Genomic DNA, 20,759 nt, shown 5'->3' with positions numbered 1-20,759 from the left:
GCCAGGGTGCCTGATGGAGATGCTCGGGGTCCCTCATGGTCCCAGCAAGATAACCACGGATTACACATTAAATCAGTTCATTACGTACTTTTTATGCCATCTTTTGGCTCGTTAGCACATGAGCCTGTTTAAAACGAAATGCATCATTAAGACTGCACAGCTAACGTGTTTTACAATCTCATTAAATGAAAAGATTATTATGAAACTGGCCTGGCCTGGCCGAACGTGTGCAGTAAATTTATTCCCACTCTCAGTAAATATTTAGTATTATACATATCCATTACATTGCTAAATGTGCTGTTAGCAAAAAAGCTTTTCTTCAAAAAATTATATTGAAACTGAAGCCATACTTATTAAAAAAAAAAAGGAAAGGAAAGGAAAGGAAAGGAAAGGAAAGGAAAGGAAAGGAAAGGAAAGGAAAGGAAAGAGAAAGGAAAGAGAAAGGAAAGAGAAAGGAAAGAGAAAGGAAAGAGAAAGGAAAGAGAAAGGAAAGAGAAAGGAAAGAGAAAGGAAAGAGAAAGGAAAGAGAAAGGAAAGAGAAAGGAAAGAGAAAGGAAAGAGAAAGGAAAGAGAAAGGAAAGAGAAAGGAAAGAGAAAGGAAAGAGAAAGGAAAGAGAAAGGAAAGAGAAAGGAAAGAGAAGGGAAAGAGAAGGGAAAGAGAAGGGAAAGAGAAGGGAAAGAGAAGGGAAAGAGAAGGGAAAGAGAAGGGAAAGAGAAAGAGAATATTTTGGCCAATTACAAGATAGTGGGAAGAAGAACCAGAACAGAAAAAAATAGTTACCAGCCTCACAATATTTACAGTGGGAATCTGATACCATAAAAGCATAAAATTAAGTGAGATTAATTCCAGAGATATTATTTTGGAAGTAAAGTCTAGAGAAAAATGACATAATGAGACTCTCAGTTTCCACTTACAAGAGGAATAGGACAAGAAATTTTTTACCCAAATTTTTGGAGGAAAAAAAAAAGACTTGAAATTCCAGTTTAAGTGTTCCCAAAATGCCAAGAAAACAAAAAGTTGAAGAAAAAAATCCTCATCTGAGGGAAATCTCCTGATTTTACAGAGAGCTCTGTGATCTCTACACCTTTGCACATGAAATGCTATTTGTTTTAAAATAGCTGTATTACTTAAAAAAAATATTTTACTGCCTCCTAGTGCAAACTCCCAGCTACTGACCTTGAGCTCCTCCAAGTCTGGCCTCTCCATGCTGACCACTGCTGCAAGCAGCTGGTCCTCCAAGCCATCCTGTGTGACGGTGAAGTTGATGAGGGTGCACTGTGCCTGCAGCTCGGGTTGGAAATGTGGGTTTGCCAGCTTTGTGTGGAGGATGAGACGGAAAGCAGGGTTGTATTCACATTCTTTGTCCCCGATCTTAATGTACCTGAAATTACAGCAGGAGAACGAGAGCACATCTCTTCCAGGATGTTTCACGCAAACACAAATGGTGGTATCAGCCAATGGAATCTACCAGCAATGGGACTTTGCACACGGCAATCACTTTTAAAGCAGAAAGTATTTGAAACTGGACACACTTGAAACACTCCTGATTTAGGATAAAAACCCCAGAGTCCTGCCCCTGAATTTTGGGCTCTCTTTGAGAAGACTCACAGTTTCCAGCATTGGGGTGGTCAGTATGAGCCAGGAACCTTCCTTGCTTTGTATGGAGACCGTATTCTGCCTAAGGCTGGCGTTACATGGAAGAAAAGCCTCCCAGCATTGAAATTCTAACTGGCTACAGCTAAAATTGTCTGGTCTGTGGGCTTGAGCCAGGTTGGCTGATTGCACTGAGCTTGAGCAGCAAAGCTGGGTTCAGAGAGCAGCTTGGTGCCATTCCTGGGAGGTAACATCGCTTGGGAAAGCTCAGCTTTCTCTTGTTCCACCCAGTCTAAAACTCGGAGAGCGGGGAGGCTGAACCCCAGGAACTGAGGTGTTCTGAACCCAGGTTTGGCAACACACATGGGAAACAGAGGAAAAGGGAAACTGGACATGTATGAGGGCAACAGTGATGCTTTCAGAGATGCAGCTGGGCTGTAAGGGAAACAGTGGTTCCATTTCCAACAGAATACACTTTCCTGTCAAACATCAGCTGACGAGGTCTCTTCTTGACCACCTCTATTGCTTTTACAGCTGGGAAAATGAGGCGGAGAGAGATCACACAGCACAAGCAGTTCATGGCAGTGTCCAGGAGTGCCCTGATTCTAAGAAGCCTTCCTGTGCCAGGACTACCAGAGGCCATCTGTGAGTTCTACCGCAAACTACTGGGACTTGAACTGGTCCTGTAAAACTTTAAACCCACAGTTAAGTAAGGAAATGATCCTTAAGGAACTTAAGGAATGGGAGATCCAGCACTTAGCCAGGATTTTGTTCTTTACTTCTGAAAGCCAGAAGCAGGGCTGCAGTTGGGGTGCTGCAGGAGGCACGGACTTGGAGAAGCACAAGCAATGTGCATCCTTCTAAAGGCAGGCGACTCTGCTCTGCAAAAACTGGAGAAACAGCATCAAAAGAGTCCCAGATCCAACTTTAGCGCTGAGCACAAAGTTTTATTGGTTGCCTTTGAGCACATTCTAAAAATGTGCTCATTTTGCACAAAAATGTCAACCCCTTGCTGCCCCTCTCTCTGAACTCCTCCAGGCTGGAGGATGACCAGTGGCTGCCATGAAGAACTTGCCCTCATTAAGAAACACTTATATATTCCTAATGCTTACATCTGTAGCTGTAATCCTAAATGATTTAGTGTTTGCTAAAATCCAAGGTTAGTTTTTCTTCACAACAGCAATAGCTATTTTGGTAATAGTTCAGCACCAAGATAGCCAATTACAGACACCAAGGTAGTTATACAAGAGGTCTCACTTTTGCATGAGGTTTGAATGGCACTGTCCAGCTAAATGAAAAAGCCACGTTTACTTCAAAGCCATCCTTTGACTGAATTGCCTGTGACTGCCTGATTTAAAATACTATCACTTCTGAAGGGAGGATGTTAGTGCTGCCATAGACGAGCACACAATTTGAGGTCAGAAAAGGAGAGCACAACAGCACAAAGATCCCAAACACCATGATGGAAGCACACATGCCATTAAGCCTTCCAGGAGCTCACCTTCCTTTCTTGATCGTTTCTCTCCCCAGTAATGGCCCCAGAACCGGATCCACAGATTCCTCCAGGTTTTCAATCAAAACCAGTTCTCCCGCAGCCAGGGCTCGTTCCATCGTGTCCAGATACCTGTGGGAGACAGTGGCGGCACCCGTCATGGCGAGGCTGGATGCGATGCTTCGCAACAAGGAGGCCGTGAAGGGGACAGAGGGGGGCTCTGCACTGCGAAGGTAGCTATGTGCACGTGCCAGAACTTGCTAGAGAGGAAGAGGGGCAGGATGGTGTCGACACGCAGTGTGGAAAGGGGTAAAGTCTTGGCTGTCCAACAGAGAGAATGGGATCTTAGATCTCCCAGGGATAAGCAGTAACAACTGCATCTTCTTTCTCAACGAAAGAGCACGGGCAGCAGAGAACAGAAAAGGCTCAGACTGTTTGCTTTGTTTTTAATCAAACACTTTGTTTTCCCCCAGAATCCACCGGTGCAGTTAACCTTGCATAACAGCTAGGAAGAAGAGCAGGTTGCAGCTCCGTTGTGCACAGGGTTTAAGGTCATGTTTAGGACAGTGTGACTATCATTTAATTCTTCCTTCCTCACAAGGAAATTGGACTCCTCTGCACAGCGCCTAACTGCTGGTCAGGGACACTCTGCACTGGGAAGGGCAGGGTCACACACTTGTGCTCGCTCCTTTGGGGTTGCTCTGCACTTCACGCAACTTACTTCTCTGCAAAGAGGAGAGCTGGACCCTGGGCAGGCGAGGAGGGTGCTCACCGACTGCTGCTACCCCATCAGAGGAACCACTCAGCTAATTCCACTGGCTAAAACATCAGTACCTCACACAAAACTCCCCTCTCAGAGTACCCTCTAGCTGGTATGCGGTCAGGAGGGGAAAAAGATGTTCTATGTTCGTACTGATGCCTGCAATGGCAGCATAGGAATGTTACGGGGTCTATTTCTCCTGTTCCAACCTGGAGGTTTGTAGCTAGGTGTCTCCTCTGGCATCCTTACTTTTCCCCAAGCTCCTTTGAATAACTGCAAGGCATGGTGACCTGGTTGGCCAGGAAACAGAAATTTGCTTCTATGAAAAAATATAGAAGTTTCTAAATGTATTGTCAGCCCACATGAGAGCAAAGCTAATAACTTCTTGTTATTTTCTATGAGGAAAGCAGAGTAGGCACAGTGGAACAACCTGGGCAACCCCAAGACATGGTGAGACACCAGATCAGACCCATGCTCCAATGCAAGCAGAGCCAAACATCCCCGAATCTGCATGAACCTGCAAGCACTGAGCTCTCAAGCCACTCTCACCTATGGCCAATGCTTTGTTCTGTATATAAATATATATGTAAAGTCTCAGGGCTCATGTCCAAGCAGGAATCTAACTGTGGGTCTGCTCCTTCCAGCTGGGAGTCCTTACTAGTGGGTAGAAATCAGTGTGACTTGATATAGCAGAAAACAGTGCTCTGACCAGAAATAAGAGCCAGGAGTGGAAAAGCCTTCCCACAAAAGATTTGGCCAGAACAAGGCAGAGGTGCCATGAAGAAAACCTCCTAGCTGCTGCCAACGTGGGAGCAGAGTTATCCCATCTGGATCTCAGGGAACAGAAAGCCTCAAGCCAGTTTCACCCTCTCCCTTCTTCCAACCTGTAGGAAGCTCCACTCATCTGCCTGGGTAAAAGAGTAAGGACACAATGCAGCACGAAGCTGCTGGAGGACGGCATAGTCTTACATGGAGCTCAGCCTCCAGCACGTCGCTCTTTTCATTCTCCGTTTCAGAGGAGTTTCTATGGTAACTTGGCCGAGCACTAAACAGCCCCTCTATTTAATGAGGAATCTCTATCATTTTGGTAATGAATAAGCAGCTCATGCACAAATACATTTGAGGGTTTTCCTCAATGTAATTGGCTCTGATGGCTGCAGTTAAACATACGCTCTTCATCAAATACGACAGGCAGATAGCCATTAAAAGATACTGTGATGAGATAAAACTGATGTTTACCCCTTCTGCCCAATTCGGGTCACTCGGAGGTCTTCACCATACTTGTTTTTGATCCATTTGATACCCTGCAACTGGGGATCCACCATGAGGGGCCAGCGTTCGCAGTTGGTGAGGATGGTGGCATTTTCAGTGGACATGCGGTCAGCCGGCAACCCCTCGTTCTGCCAAGCCGCTACGTCAGCATCGTCTGTCAACATGGTCAGAGGATCTAGGGATGGAGTTACAGGGATGGGCACCTGGCAGGAAAGGAGAAACGTGTCAGTACAAGGCGGTGAGTACAGCTTGCAACATACTCCAGAGATGAGCAAGCAAAACAATTCAAGCAAAGTTAGCCTAATTAAGAACTGAGAAGTCTTATTTATCAGTGGCTTGCCATTCTACAGGGTAGTTTTGATCTAGTATTAAGTGTTTCCCACTCCTGTTATGAATGAACATAAATTATGCATGGATCCCAAAGATTTTGCCTGCGGAGTACTGAGAGCCCCAAACGGCTGCAGCCGCACCGAGCGAGATCAGACCACGCTCTGCTGTGTACAAGCTCTCTGAGATGACAGCTTAGAAGAATATAATTAACACCCTCGTCAGCCTGCTGTCGTGTTGCAAAATGGCATCAGCAGTTCCAGAAACACTTCTCTGACATGGGAGGCCACTTTTGGGTGTGACAACCAGAAAGTTATCTGTGCCAGTCATCTAAACAGAAAGGGTCTTTAATTTTCACATGGAAATACAGGCAACTTCTGTGAAATTTCTAAGCACCAAGAGAGGCCATTTTGGAACAACACTTCTTCTCGTAACCAAGCTTTTTTTTTTTTTTTTTTTATTAAGAAAGCAGGATGATTTTTTTTTTCTCTCACATCCTGACTTGCTGATTTTCTCGGCTTTTTGATTTGGGCATCACTGCCAGTTGTGACCTTATTTAAAAGCCTGTTGGCATTTCACCAGGATTTATAACATCCAGTTAGGTAATGATGTACAAAAGCTCAATCCTGCAGGAGACAGAGCACTTGCATTTACTTATGTATGAAGTACCTGGTAGAAATTAGTGAAATATTAAGCAAACCTGAAGCATGATGGTTTCCATCTGGTCAAAACAGCAAGACATGTTTGAAACCAGCTGAGAGGCATGACCAGCATGAACAGAGCTCATGTCCTACACGAAGTACCATCTGGAGTCTTTCCAAGCCTACCAAAGAGCTGGCAGTGAGCTCTGCCTGCTCCAAGCAGTCCCTTTTCCATACTATGTCTCTCTTTCTGGGCTATCCCTGACTCCTGCACAAATTGGCAACTGGGCTCCATGTTTGAGATGCTGCACTGGGACTTCTCCTCTGTCCATGGGAGAATGGGGTCACTTACATGGATCAAGGAGACCACAATGCCTTTCCCAGAGAGGAGTGAATTAAGCATGGCTATGACTTGCTCCTCAGTGCAGCTTGGTGGGACCTCACATGGGAGACCCCCTATGGACAACAGACTCCCCTTATGGCCATGTTATGCACAGTAACAACTGCTTTTCAGAGAAAGCAGGGCTTACTTTTAACTGGTGCAAATACGGCTTCCAGATTCCATCCAGGAGGTCTTGCCGGTATTTCTTGGTGAAGTATCCCAGGTAGGAGACAAAGGCCGTAATCAGTAAGACATCTCCACACAAGGTGTTCTGTTGCTGTTTGAAGTCCTTCACAACTTCAGCCCATCTCACGTTCTCAGAGGCAAGTCCTCCAACCTACAATTTGCCAGGTAAAATTGATCATTACAGTTGTTCTGTAAGCAATACCTAAGGATCTGGCCACAACCATACCTTGTCCCTGACTTCAAACATCATTTCCTAAAGTTTAAAACCTGGATGGGAAATACCCAACAATTATTTTGCTAAAACCCTCCTGTTCTGTGAAAGGCTGGTCCTGCTTGTGAGTCTCAGCTGCCTGCTCCAGACCTCCTCTAAAGTCATCGAGGGAAGATCCATTACTTCCTCAGAAGAAATTAATACAACAATTTTTGTGGGAGCCCCTCAACTGTTAATTGCCTCAGCATTACACCCTCTCTCACTCAGAGGCTCCCCTCCAACAGCCACAAACTTCAGCTATTTCACACCGTTTATTATGACCCCTGCTAGGTGACATTTTGCCTTTACAATCACAAACCCCTTAGGTCTACATTTTCTTTTCCCTTAAGACCCCATACAGAAAACACTTGCTCATGGACACTTTTCATGAGCGTCCAACGGACAAGCCATCCAACTGGGGGCTTACCAGTATTGAGGAAGGTATGGTATCTCCCTGCAAAATGAGGCATCTCTACGTGCACAGCCAATTTCTTTGGCCACGGGTACTTTTTGGGTCCCTTGTTCATCAAATCATGTGATTAGAAGAGATCCTGACCCTATTTTATATTTATTTTTTTAAAGACGACTTCAGCTCTAGCAATTAAGAAACACAGCCTGAAAAAATGAATGTAATGCATCCTTCAGGTTCGCAAGCCATAAGAACCCAACAGAGTTTTAAGCTGGCATTATGGATTTTGAGATCAAGAATGTTGAAGCTTACGGCCAAACTCACAATCACCCTCTTGATGTCAGGATGATCTGGAAATACCCATCTAATTTAAATATTACACCCTAATCACATGTCTCTGCCACCAGCCAGGGCCAGCCAGCATTTTCTATTTTTCTTCTTTGGTCTGTACTCCACACAAGCTCAGGATTCTTTTTATTTCTTGTTTTTCTTAAAAACTCCTCTAGATCTTTGTCTTTGCAAACCACCCCATGTAAAGGGGTGGTTCTCTCCTCCTACTTCATTAATAAGACATTAAATAGGGCCAGCTCTAACACAAATCCCTATGATGTGTGTTATCACTTTGAATAATCTATTCCCCTAAATTGGATTGTTTCTGATATGCAGAACACAAGTCCCCAGGAGGGCTGACACCGCCATCATCTTTGCCTTAATAGCCACTGATGAGTTATTCCTTCATGACCTAGTCTAAGGTGCCATGGATGCCAACCAACCTTCAGGTACCTTCAGCATCTTGCAGCCAGGAGAACCACAGTTTAACTATGCTTTCTGTAAGAAAGTGCATCCTTTAATGCGCTGTCTGACCTTTTCAATTGCTAAAATCTGTTCTCACAGTGGAAAAACACTGAACAATCACGCCTGCTTCACCTTCTTCGTACCACTCATGATTTCAAGACCTTGATATCCCCTCTGCTGTCTCCTTTTGAGGTTGAAGAGCTTTAAGTCTATTCAATAATTCCTCATACAGAAGCCTTTTGACTGTCCTTGCAATCTTTATCTTTACTGAATGATGTAATCTTTATCCTCTAGTTTCTTTTTATCGTTACCTTCTCCGCACCATTTCCAATTCTACTACATCCTTTGAGGTATGGCAGAGGGGGTGGAGGTACAGCTGCATGTTCAAGATTTATTTGGAATGGATTTATATAGCAAGATTGTGACTTTTTTTTTCCTGTTTTGTTCTCTTCTTTTCCTAATAAATGCTAACTTTCAATTTCAGCTTTGGTTTGGGGTTTGTTAATTTCTTCTTCCTCTGGGAGCACAGAGCTTACACACTCACAGAACTCTTAACTCCATCGTTTCATTCCTGAATGATAATAACTAGCTCAGCATCACTTACAGGGCATGCAAAGTAAAAACTAATTTTTCCAACATGCATTACTTTACATTTGCGTACTCTGCATTTCATACCTCCATCATGGGTATCATTTTTACAACTCTTCATAGTCTTCATCTCTACTGTATTCATATTATGGAGAAACTGTGCAACCTGCTTAGACACCACCTCTTCCAGATCGTTTAATCATAAACGATCTGATGAACAACAAGATCTAACAGAAACCTGCAAAAATGCCCCTGGTGGCCTTCCTGCCTTGACAAATCCATCCATCTCTGAGAATCCAGTGAAAACTGCCTTCTAAGCAGTCTTCTACCCTTTGAGGAGCAGAAGGAGAGGTTGCCAATTTTCTTTGTCCCATTATACTTCAGAGCCATCCCTATGCCTGCTCCAGCTGAGTTCCTCTTTCATCATCGTGAATCACCATCCCGCTCACAAAGACGAGGTTTCCCCAGTGCCTTTCACTATCTCAGTGCGTGCTGGTATCCCCTTGGACTTGCCTAGTATCCCCCTAGACTTGACTAGTAAGCCTAGTCTTAATACATTTCCTAAATGTATTAAGACCATATTAGTTTTCCTTGGGGCTACTTGCAGTCCAAAGCCTGAACAAATAGATTCACTTGGTCCTTGTGGCTGCTGGCCAATGATCTTTTGGTTTAGAGACAAACGTGTTATAATTCCATAATTACAAATCTGTGTCATGTATTACTTGATTTCATCCTATTCCTACAGTTCCCATACCAAGGCCATCCAATCATTTCAACTATAATCATGCTTCTTCATCTGTGGGATTTTCCATTTCTATTTTCTCAGTCTTACTGTCTTACCACACGCAGCCATGTTCATTGAAGTGGGGCATACAAAAGCTGGAAAATACCAGGCATCAGGCAGCGTGGGATATGCCTGCCCTGCTCCTCCTCTGTGCTGGACATATGCTGGAATCCAGCTGAAGCTGAACAGACCTCGGTCTCAGCCCACTTAACATTTCTTATGTAATCCTACTTGTTGAAAAAGAAACAAAGCAGTACTTTTAAGGTAGAATCATAGCTAGATTATCCTTAATCTTAACTCCAGTTAAAAGTGCATAGAAGTCTACTTTCTCCGTCTTTCTTTTGCAGTTTTTTAAGGTGAAGTAACTCTAGATCCTTCCTCCAGTCTCCCTGAGGTAAATTCTCATACTCCCATTGCTCTCCATTGCTAAGAAGACTAAGTCATTATTATTTGATCTTCTAACACTTGTAGACTCTCTATATACTCCTAATTATTTTCTTGAGGTGATTTTTTACCTGTTCATATCCTGGCCATCTTCATTAAGTCTTGGTCCTTGCTTAGATTACACCCTACTGCCAGTTTTAATCTCTTTAAGAAATCCCAGGTGTCTTCTATATCAGATCCTAGAAGTTATTTGAATTCTTTTTATCTCATTTGATGACCTTTAGCTCTTTAGTAATGAGGGATAGTGAACAATCATTCCCTATTCTACTTCCCCATACTGTTCATGATTTTATTGGCTTCTGTCACATCCATCACTACATGGTCTCTTTTCCAAACTGAAGAGTCCTAATCTATTTCCTCTCTTTGAATATGGAAGCAGCTACATACATCTCTGTACCATCTCTAGGTCACCTACTGTGTTCTGATGGGTTAACCTAATTGTGTTCAGCATGCCAGATGGAGGCACACCACAGATTTGGACTGATACAATAATTATTTAACTTTTGCTTCCCAATTTTTCCTACCAATTTCTAACACTCAATCTGCCTTGCTGCCTCCAGACATGTACTGCACTGCTGTTTCTGAGAACTCTGCAAGAACTCCAAGAGCTCTTATGTGAGTGATAATAGTGCAATTAAGACCTATCAATGTAAATGCATGATTAGGGTTCATTTTCCCTGCATGCAATACTTTGCATTTATCACTAAATTTCATCTGCCACATTAGCATGTATCCAATTACAAACACCACCAGCAGCCATCCTCCCTTTTCTTATCCACAGGTCCCTAGACATTCCCTCGTCCCCGTCCCTTGGATCCTGGAGCATCTTCCCTAGATCATCTACAGTTCACAAAATGCAAAACTCAAATTAAGGCACTTTGGAAGTTCAGCTTGTCTTCATCTGCTTGGTTCATTTTTCAGTCCAAAGCAAATACTACCTGTGTTTAGTTAGGTGTATTCTTCATGCAGACTCAAATATGTTTGTTTCAAAGTCTGGGAGCTTAATTCCTGCCCAGTTACATAGTGATAAATCTAGGATGTCAAATAAATGGCACATCAGTAAGGGCTGTTGGGATCTATTCCAAGATCAGAGCCAGAGACGAGACAGAAGAAGGTATGCATTGCACGACAGTAAGCTGGGATGCAAGTTCCTTACATACACTGCAAAACTGATCCATTTCTGACAGCTGGAGTAGCAAGCTGTGCTTTCTAATCAGGTCTTTAAAAACAGTTAGTGGCATTGGCACCGACTTAACTTGTTCATCTGCACTTAGAGCTGTGTTCTGTGCTCCCTGGCTGCAACCCCTGCTAGCAGCTCCTCACAGAGCAGCTCCGCCCTGTAACCAGCAAAGGTGCCCGGCGCTTCAAGGAGCCCCAGGGAGTCTCTGCAGGAAGCACTGGCCTGGTGGCTCCTGCACCAACAAGAGGGCCATAAAGTCTTTCTATCTTTTCCAGCTTTTTTCTGGCTCAGTTGTGTTGGGTAAAGAGGGCTGGGAAGGAGGGAGCACAGAGAGATCATTTATGGGCCTTAGCTGCAGCATTAGGAGAGCATCACTCACACCTCTTTCCAAATCTTTGCATTTGGAGACATTGCAGCAGCACACACTGAACAGGACAAATGTCTGGTTTTGTTTTTTTTGCCATTGTTTGTTGTTGCATTCTTTTTTAGGCAGTGCCTTCATCGGAGCAACAGGAGACTCTTCATGGTGGGGTATGTGCGTGTATGTGTGTGTGTGTATTCACCTTCTGGCATGCCATAAGCAAAACCATAATGCAAACAATCCAATCCCAGCCCATCTTTCTGTGCTTTATAAAAGCCCGGGGTTGACAGTGGCTTCTCCAGATTCTCAGTCTCTTATCGACATTTGTGACTGTCAGAGTGAAAAAATTACCCAGCACTGCGAGGCTGATGTTTGCCACCTAGAGACCAACAGTAACCACGCTGTTTTCTCCAGCAGAACCGTGGGCATTGCCCAGCACTCATCTTCCTCAGCACTACAAAGACTGCCACTCACGTGATGCTCCGGTTTTATATGATCCTAGAGGCAGGAATAGAGATTTGCTTCCACCTGGCTCTGCTTTTTTGCTAATGATGAAAGGAAAAGGGAGTTTCAACCTGATGCTGGGGGAGGGAGAGCACGCCCTGGCACCGGCTGGGTGTGGAAGACAATGACATTAGCAAACTATGGAGAAAATGAAGTTTAGCTCATCGCAGCTATGCATGCAGCTTGACAAAGGTCTCCATGTTTCCAAATGCAGAGCAAAACCACTTTCCAAGTCCATTTCCCCGAGCATCACCTCTGTGAGCACAGGAGGACGTGACAAATTGTGGTCCCCGCCACAGCAATGTACCGCACTTGAGCAGAAGCCCAAATTCAATCTAAATGAAAATGGCTTAAAAACGTCAGCAGGGACTAGAAGGGCTGAAAAATAACAATCACATTTAAAAGTAGAAAGCCTAAATTCCAGCAATGTTCTCTATCTACCCCCAAATCAAAATATCCTCATCTACCCTGATGCACAGATCAAGCCCCACACTAATGAATCCTCATTTTTCCTTTCACTATTTTGTTTGCTTCTCTGGGAGTATCCTCAATGAAAGACCTGAAACCCAATCACCTAAACAGTCTTGTTTGGTAAATAAGAGACTGAAAGAACCACGGGAACGCTCAGTGTCACTTCCTGGTGACCAGATCGGGCCATGTGGTGGTTTTACCCATTCACACAACAACAAAGAGGAACGGGATGGGAAAAGAAGTTTGTGCTTAACTGTTTCCTAATTGATTTAACAATTTCAAGATCTTGAAGTTTGCAATTGCAGGTTTCCCAAAGCCTTGACAGCAAAAGGATTCCTTCCCAAAACCGGCCACCAGAGCAACCAGAGCCTTTCAAGGGGAAAGAAACAGGGAGGATTTGATGACACATTATTAAACTGTTATGTGAAATAAATCATCAAACCTGTACCTGAAGAACGACAGCCATGCTCCGTTATTTACCAATGAAGGACAGAGTCCAGCACCAGCAAAGCACTTGTACAAGCTCTGCTTTTATGCAGGTGCTGACCCTGAGCCTGTGAGCAGTCCCAGTTAATTAGTGAGGTAACAAACACACTCAAAGGCACTCAAACTCACATTCCTACAGCTGTGGCTTCACTGAGACTATACTATCCATGCTACAAACCCCATGCTATCAGACCAGGGACAGACACGTACATCATAGCAAAAACCTTAACTGCAGCCACAGAAAGGTTGTCTAAAATTTGTTCCAATGTCTTATCTTGATTTCAGATCAAAAGCTTTCTTTTAAAGGAAATTATGAAACCTTACAAATCATAGAGCAACATACAGCACAAGTGACAATCTATCGTGTTAAAATACTTGCTCGTTTTGATTTTCAAGGACAATTTTACTAATATAGCTAAAGCCTCAAAAAGAAACACGCAGTTTTTCCTCATCAAAATATCACAGTTGCACCTCAGTGAAGACTTGCATTTTAAGCCAAAAATTCACATGCTAAGCATGCACCTTTATGAAATCAGGCTCTGTTTGTTACAGTGGTACTAATCGAGGTGAAATTAAGCTGTATTCAGTGTAAAACATACACACATATGCATATATATTTATGTGAAAAGAACTGAAACCACTATTTCTGTTTCTTTTTCACAAAACATTTTCTTCTTGTACTTTGTGTTTAGCAACCCCCTACATGACTCAGAGCCACAATCTACCTCTGCATCACATTAAACAGGATTTTGTTAGGCTGTGGAAAGACACAGGGAAATACTCATCCTGCAAAATGCCCCCAGAAATATAAGCGTCTTTTTCAAATGGAAAAGCTACTTTCCTGTTTTAATTAAAGGTTCTGGAAGCATTCAGTGCGATTTAACCTGAAGAACATGAAAGCATAAAACTCCTTCTATGGTTGCATAAAAGAGATCTAAATCAGTGTAGGAAGGGACTTATCTGCTGTTTGTCTTTGACCCTTTATATGTGAGTACATCTCAGTCCTGACTATTTGTCTGCAAAGCAGCCAGCTGTGCTACAGCAGTGCTGCAATCCCACTTCCCAATGAGGCACATGCAGATTAAAGACAGAAGTTTTTTTTTTGTTATTTTGTTATTTTGTTTTTTAAAGTTTCCCGGTATCAGACCATGCAGGGAGGTGAGTTGTGCAGTTTCCTGGGAGCACTTGATGCCCCACTAAATGCAGTATTTTTCACGTCCCCACAAAAAACCACCCAAAATCTAAACAGCTCTGAAAATCCAGGCTAAAGCAATTTGCTGAAGGTCACTTAAGAAGGTCTGAGAGCAGGAAATGGAGGACTGAGCACAGCTCTCCATGTCCAAGGCAAAAAGCTTAAACCATTTGGCTATCTTTTCTTCTTATCGCTGCATGCTGTGTCAGGACAGATGACTACAAGTTACAGCCTAGCACAGCCACGATCTGGTAAAACAAGCAGAGAAATCTGCATCCAGCAACACTTCTAGAAATACCTTTGTCTTCTAAGCTGCCACCAGCCCCACCAGCAGAGGCACCTTCTACAAGAGAGATTGAGAGCAACTTCCACCTTCCATCCCTGACCACGTGCTGATCAGGCAGGATGCTCTCCTGAAGGTGCAGGTGTAGTCTCTTGCAAGAGTGGTTTCAACGTAACATCTGCCCTGCTCCTGGGAGAAAGGACAAGCCCAGCATCTGCTCTTTCACCACAGCTACAAGGGCCAGGCGGCACGGCCACCAGGACGGGGCCATGCACGGCAGGGACTCTGCCCACACCCCAGGCACCGAGATGCGTGGCAGCCGTGTGCACGCCGCACACCGCGCCAGGCAGGCGCCTCACGTGCCAACGGCCGCAGCAGGGAGGAACTGCACCAAGTGAGGCTGTACTCACAGCAGTGCCTGCCTACCTGCAGCTTCCCTGCAGATCAGGTGAGTCAGATGCTTTAAAAGCATTAAAAGCACGGGGCCCTCCACTGAGATAATGTCAGTGGTGCCTTTGCGTGCCAGTTCTGGGCTTGAGTTGGCAGAGCCAGCTGCTCAAAGCAGCTCCAGCCCCTCCGCCCCCGGGAGTTTCCCACCACCCCATTTCATTGCACGTGGGAGAGTTGGCTTGCTCCAAACGGCTGCTGGGGAAGCCAAAATACAAAGCGCTATGGGCAGTTGCAGCAGGCATTATCTCTTATCTGTGAAACAGTGACAAGGGCATTGCCCCAGCAGAGGACCAGGAGGCTGCGTGTTCTGAAGATACAACAGACTGTGATGCACCCCGATAGACTGATAATGGAGACATGCATTTTTTTCAGAGCTTTTCACTATTTTCTTTTTGTCACTTTAAAACCTGCAAAGCTACTTGTATACTCCCAGCTCTGTCTTTATGATACGATCTTCCGGTCGTACAGTTTTGGTCCCATCAGTACTTGATCATGCAATTAAATAACAGAAAGGAGACGAGAGCTGTGAAGAGAGCATAGCCAGCCCCTTTAAACATATGCAGTGCCTACCCCTATGTATGAAAACAGCCAAAGCAAAATCATTTTCATTACTAAAAACTTGCTGCTCTGCAGGAAATGTAATGTATTCCATAAAAATTAGAGGATGTAACGTACTGTGCACATGGCTGGCATCTCAGCAGCACCTGACACCTCCCATTCATGCCATTACCATTCCATCTGCTGACACTCACCAGCCGATTTGCAAGAGCGATGGTACATGCTGTAGCTTCAGCTTCTTGCTGACATTTGAGTTTGTCTGAAGTGGCCTTCTCAAACTTGGCTGTGAGCTTTCCCAGGTTCTCATTGAGGCGCTGCATAGGAGGGAAAGGAGAAAACAACAGCACAGTTTTAAGGAAACCCCTTCTCAAGACCCGATTCACCCTGAAGGCAAGCTGAGCCAAGCTCCACCACGCTGCACGCTATATGGCACCTGGGATGAAGCTCTGAGCAGCGACATGCTGAGCCATTTCACGTGCTTGTAGCCCACCTCATCTGCAGGGGGCAGAGGCAAAGAACACAAAAAGGCGGTTTACTTGGGGCTCTGTCCTGGTGTGAATTTGAACTGGGAAAGATAGTCTGAGTGGTCCTGATGACCAAGTACTGATGGCCAACACTACAGATGAGAAACAAGTAGGGCAGCTAAGAAAACAGTTCTGTTTCCTGATGTTTCAGCCACCTTGGTCTCAGTCCAGGGCTCTGCTGATTCCTCAAGCTGTTGCTTAAAACCCCAAGGGGCTCCTTCAATAGCTGGCAATATGCTGGAGCCACCTCCAAGCTGTGCTTCCTGCACACTGTTTTGCTCTGACAGAGGAGCCCAAGCTGGGTCACAGCATTAGGTGGGACCTTCACACATGCAGGTGGGCTGCAAAGTGCTTCAGGGCTGGGATGGGGCAGAAAGAGCCCAAATCACTTGGAGTCCCTCCATGCTAGCAAAAGAGAGACTGTTGCTTGGACAGACCTGCTCACACTTTGGTCTTAAACAAGTCAACAGCTCCCACAAGTACTTGGAGCATTCCACTTCTGATAAGAGAAGTAGAAGTAATAATTGATCTTATCTATAGCCAGTGCAAACCTAACAAAAGGCTAACTGTCTGTAAATCACTTTAACACTGTCTGAGCTATGCACTAGAAACAAACTTGAAAATGAAAAGGATTATATTAGGGATATCTGCAGCTCTCCTGTATCTTGAAAAACACAAAGCAGCCTCTTCTCGAACTGCCTTGGAATTCATAACACAAAACGTTTGTATCTTGACATTCATATGAATATATGTGCATACTTTTATATAGATATATTCAAATATATATATATATATATATATATATATAAAACCCCATTACAGATGTATGATTTGATAAAGGAATACCTATGAGCCACAAAGACCAGAACCCACCTGCAGTACCCCACCCCAGTACACACTGATATATCAGTGATATATCTGATGTATCTCACACCACAGCTGCCAGCGTACATCTTGCTCCTGCAACACCCCCCCCCCCCCCCGATTCATACCAACCTCATTTCCCAAGCAAACAAAGGAGAGAGGAAGGTACTTAGTGTTTTGGATGATCAGAACAGTTTCATTTAATACTAAAGGTGGGTATATTGGCATCTCCGTGTCTGTTTCTAAGCAGGTATGAATCAGCATCACGTCAGTGAAGCTACCCAAGATATCCCAGCTTGATATTCAAGCATATACCTCCATGTCCACCCCCACGCAATGAGCAGATTTTGCCCATTTGCAAACGGGAGAACTCACCTAAAAGAGTCAGCTTTGCAAGTATGTGCCAGTGGAGTACCACTAAATCCCCTTAGATTGCCATTTTCTTTACCAAAATCCTACTTCTTTAAAGAAAAAAAAAAAAAAACTAGGCATTAAAAGCTTTGGAAACAAACAACATAATGGGATGTCATCGGTTCCCCAGCAGCATATTTCACATCTGAAATGGGAAAATGAGAGTCTAAAGACCTCTAAATCCATCCCTGCTCAGGTACTGCACGTGCCCTTCTTTATCTGCAGCATGAAGGGACAACCAGAGAGCTCTGTAGATTTTAAAAAAAAATATTTTTAATTAAAAGGACAGTAAACATTTAAAGAATAAGCAGCCCTAGAAGGCATCAAGAAAGTCAGCTATGTTCTAACATGAGGATGTGCTGGGAGAAGAGGTGCATACTCAGTGAGTTCCAAGGGACCGTGCTGCCCCCGCCAGGTGGACATCGCAAGGTCACGTAACTTATTGTAAGACACAAATTTGGCAGCCGTGCCACGTCAGACAGCTGCTAACAAACCTTTGTTTCAAAAGGGGATTCTGCATGACCTGTGGTGCCAGTGTGAAAGCACAGCCCCAGAGGATCCATCAATCACCAAGAGCGATCCCAGACCCACGGCAACCTAAGAAGCCACGTTCTGGAGCACAAGTGAGGGCTGCTCGTGGCGGGAGGGAGCTGGAGAGCAGCGAGTGATGGATGGATGCTGCTCCGCTGCCCAAGGGACGGGCTAGCAGGATGCCCTCGTGCTGGCTTCCACCCTTTGCTATTGGTAGGTATTGACCAAGAATGGGGGGGGAAAAGGAGTATGTTTTTGAACATTTTATGAGGGAAGGGACGGAGGCTATTCTCCACAGAAATTCACTTTTAATCATGCAGTAATTTAATCTATTCAATGATTCCTTTTTTTTTTGTCCTTAAGTAGTAAAAATCTAAGTAAGAATAATACAAAGATATGCTGACAGAGAGCCATGCCGTGACAAATTATTAGACTCTACTGGAGCAGTCGTCATCCTGCAGAACGTGCCCGCCGCCAGGGACTGTGCTGCCGTGGGAGCCAGCCTCCAGTTCCTGTTTTCTGCCCCTGTGCAGCACACGGGGAACACATACTGGTTTGAGATAACTAGTTTTCTGAGGCCTCACAATTAGAGGCAAATTACATTTTAAAAATTAGGTAGGAATAATAAGAAGTAATAACTAGCCTTTCTGTTAAGGTACAAGCATGATTGGAGCAGAACAGAACAGAAAGCAGCAATAAAAGGGAGCTAAAAGACCTAAAATCTACCAAATCTTTGGATCCACCCTTTTAAAAATACATGAGTGTGGAGAAGCAGATTTCTCCAAAGCAAAGGATTTCTCCCCAGAGCAGTGACTTGCATGGGTCCCACTAAGGGGTGAGCCTATGCCACAGCTTGCCTTGCTTTTCCAAACTTACGGCAATTTTGGCCTTGATGCTGGCCAGCTTGTCCTGGGCAGCCGCCAGCTCGGCGTTGGCTTTGCTCAGAGCCTGCCGCTTCGGCTCCACGTCGCAGTACACCTCGTGGAAGCGTACGATGTTCACCACCCAAGAGCAGAGGCCAGCTGCAGCGTAGGACTTGGTGGTCACAAATTCGGGTTTAAACTTGGGATCTTGTAAATAGGGCTGGAGGGCTTTGAGGCAGTTCTCATGGATGTTCTCCTTGTCAAACTTGATCAAAGAGTCCAGGAACCCATCCACCCTGGCCATGGCGGCTTTTGCTGCCTTCCAGCTCCTGTCCTTGGGAATCTTTCCTCCCGGGGCCATCAGCACCATCACAGCAGCAGTGACATTGCTGACAGCCGGAGGTGGTGACCCGAAGGACCTCAGCTCTGTCAGATTCTTCTGAAAAGGGAAAACAAGTTTGTTAGACAAAAACGAATGGGATTTCTTTTTGTTTTGCTGCTAATAGAGTCAGGCTCCCAAGCTATCGATCTGATAGATTGGGTTTTGCTCGGCCTGAACACCACTGTCTCTAAATCACCACTGTGCATGTTTATAGCACGTGCTCGGCTCCCACATCTAGCTCTTAGTATCTCACCCAAGACAAGCACAGCACAGTTTTCCTCCACAAAATCCCAACCTTTCCCTGGGTCCTGCCCCTCTGCCCAGAGCAGCTCAGCTAGGGCTCTAGAGAAAGGAGTTTTGTGCACTCTCAGTAGAGTGGGATCAGGAAAAGGAAAACCTTTCCAAATAACCTCTATATAACAGCCTCCAGCCCCTCTAAAACTGCCTCACAAAGCTTCCCCTCAGGCTCAGCTACTCCCCATGCCAGAGACACCCATGCAATGCAGTTTGCGTGCACCCATCATCATATGCATTACGTTTGCATGGATCCACTGGATCCATCATCCAGCCCGAATTTAGGCCCTTTAACCAAGCACCTTCACCAGGACAGCAGTCAGTGCCATGAACAGGCAGTGCCCCCAAAGAGAGAGCTGTCTGGCTCTCAAATGGGATCGGCTGATCCCTGGGGACACACTTGTGCACGAGGGAGCTGCCACCTTCCCTGCTGCCAACACAGGCGGTTTTACCAAGTCCCTAATGTCAAGCAGGGCAGATCTCAAGCATAAAACTTGTCTGACACTTAAAATCCTCTCTGTGCATACACAAGTTAAATTTTCTGTAGGAAAAAGCAGTGCAGGTAAATCAGCTGCTCTCAGATGCCATGCTATATTGAAACAAGGATAAGGGCTGTGTCAACACCAGTTTAGGAAATATCTATCCATGAACTTCTGTAGTCCCTGTTTCTACCACTTCTCAACAGCTTTTGCTCAGTATTCTCTGTTCTGTATTTTCTGAAGTTCATCAGCTTCACTCTGAAGCAAGTTTGGTTTCTCTGAGCATCCATTTTTGGGATAAAGGTGTCTGCTAGGAAGCTGTTACCAAATGTGGTCTTTGCTTGCTGTTAGCTGTTGTTAATAATCAAGCTGATAGAGACAGACCCCTGGGAGCCATGTACATTTGCAGTATAAAATGTCTGTAATTAATGTGCTTAATGACATGGAGCTGACTGCGAGCACAGAGGAGCACATCTAAAAGCCCTTCTCCATCCCATCCCCTGCCCAGTTTGGCCAGGACCAGGGCCACAATGGGCTGTGCTGCTTGGGGTAGCTGGGAGGGCTCTGACATCAGCCCTTGGTTCAACAACCTGTAGCTCACTGGAAGTGGGATGCTGTACTGGTACCGCTGCTTTTTCACTAAGAAGTGAGTGCTCTGTCACAGGACAATTCAATAAATTGCTCTGAATTCTTCTTCCACACATTGGAGCATCTCTGGGATAGGAACCAGACCTAGACTGTGAGGATGCTTGCACTGAGTGCTGCCTGCCTCAGAAACACCGACAGCTGTGGCATCCCTGAATGCCTCTGGATCATCTCAGGGAATATTCCTTGAAGGCAACCATGCAGGAGGGTCATTGCTTTAGATACCGTCACTGTCTTTGGCTCATTGTCTCCTGTGCAGTAACCTTACAGTGCTGGCCAAGCAGCATGGGCTGCCCACCTGCCTCTGCAGGACAGCTGCTGCCTCCTCTTGGAGAACTGCTCCATGCCAAACACTGA

General features: G+C 44.9%; 1 protein-coding gene across 1 annotated transcript in view; it reads right to left on the bottom strand.

Moving 5' to 3' along the window:
- The window catches only part of DNAH9 (dynein axonemal heavy chain 9), a 193,979-nt gene that overhangs the window by 78,055 nt on the left and 95,165 nt on the right, over positions 1-20,759 (bottom strand). Inside the window, exons 49-54 of the mRNA XM_035561934.2 lie at positions 18,616-19,041; positions 15,604-15,723; positions 6,617-6,805; positions 5,086-5,321; positions 3,096-3,218; positions 1,174-1,382 (exon numbers count right to left, since the gene is read on the bottom strand). Coding sequence (XP_035417827.1) covers positions 1,174-1,382; positions 3,096-3,218; positions 5,086-5,321; positions 6,617-6,805; positions 15,604-15,723; positions 18,616-19,041 — 1,303 coding nt within the window. The remainder of the gene's footprint in view (positions 1-1,173; positions 1,383-3,095; positions 3,219-5,085; positions 5,322-6,616; positions 6,806-15,603; positions 15,724-18,615; positions 19,042-20,759) is intronic.

The sequence above is a fragment of the Cygnus atratus genome, chromosome 18 (genome assembly GCF_013377495.2).
Source record: "Cygnus atratus isolate AKBS03 ecotype Queensland, Australia chromosome 18, CAtr_DNAZoo_HiC_assembly, whole genome shotgun sequence".
Taxonomy (NCBI): Eukaryota; Metazoa; Chordata; class Aves; order Anseriformes; family Anatidae; genus Cygnus; species Cygnus atratus.
This window is presented reverse-complemented; position numbering and strand designations above follow the sequence as displayed.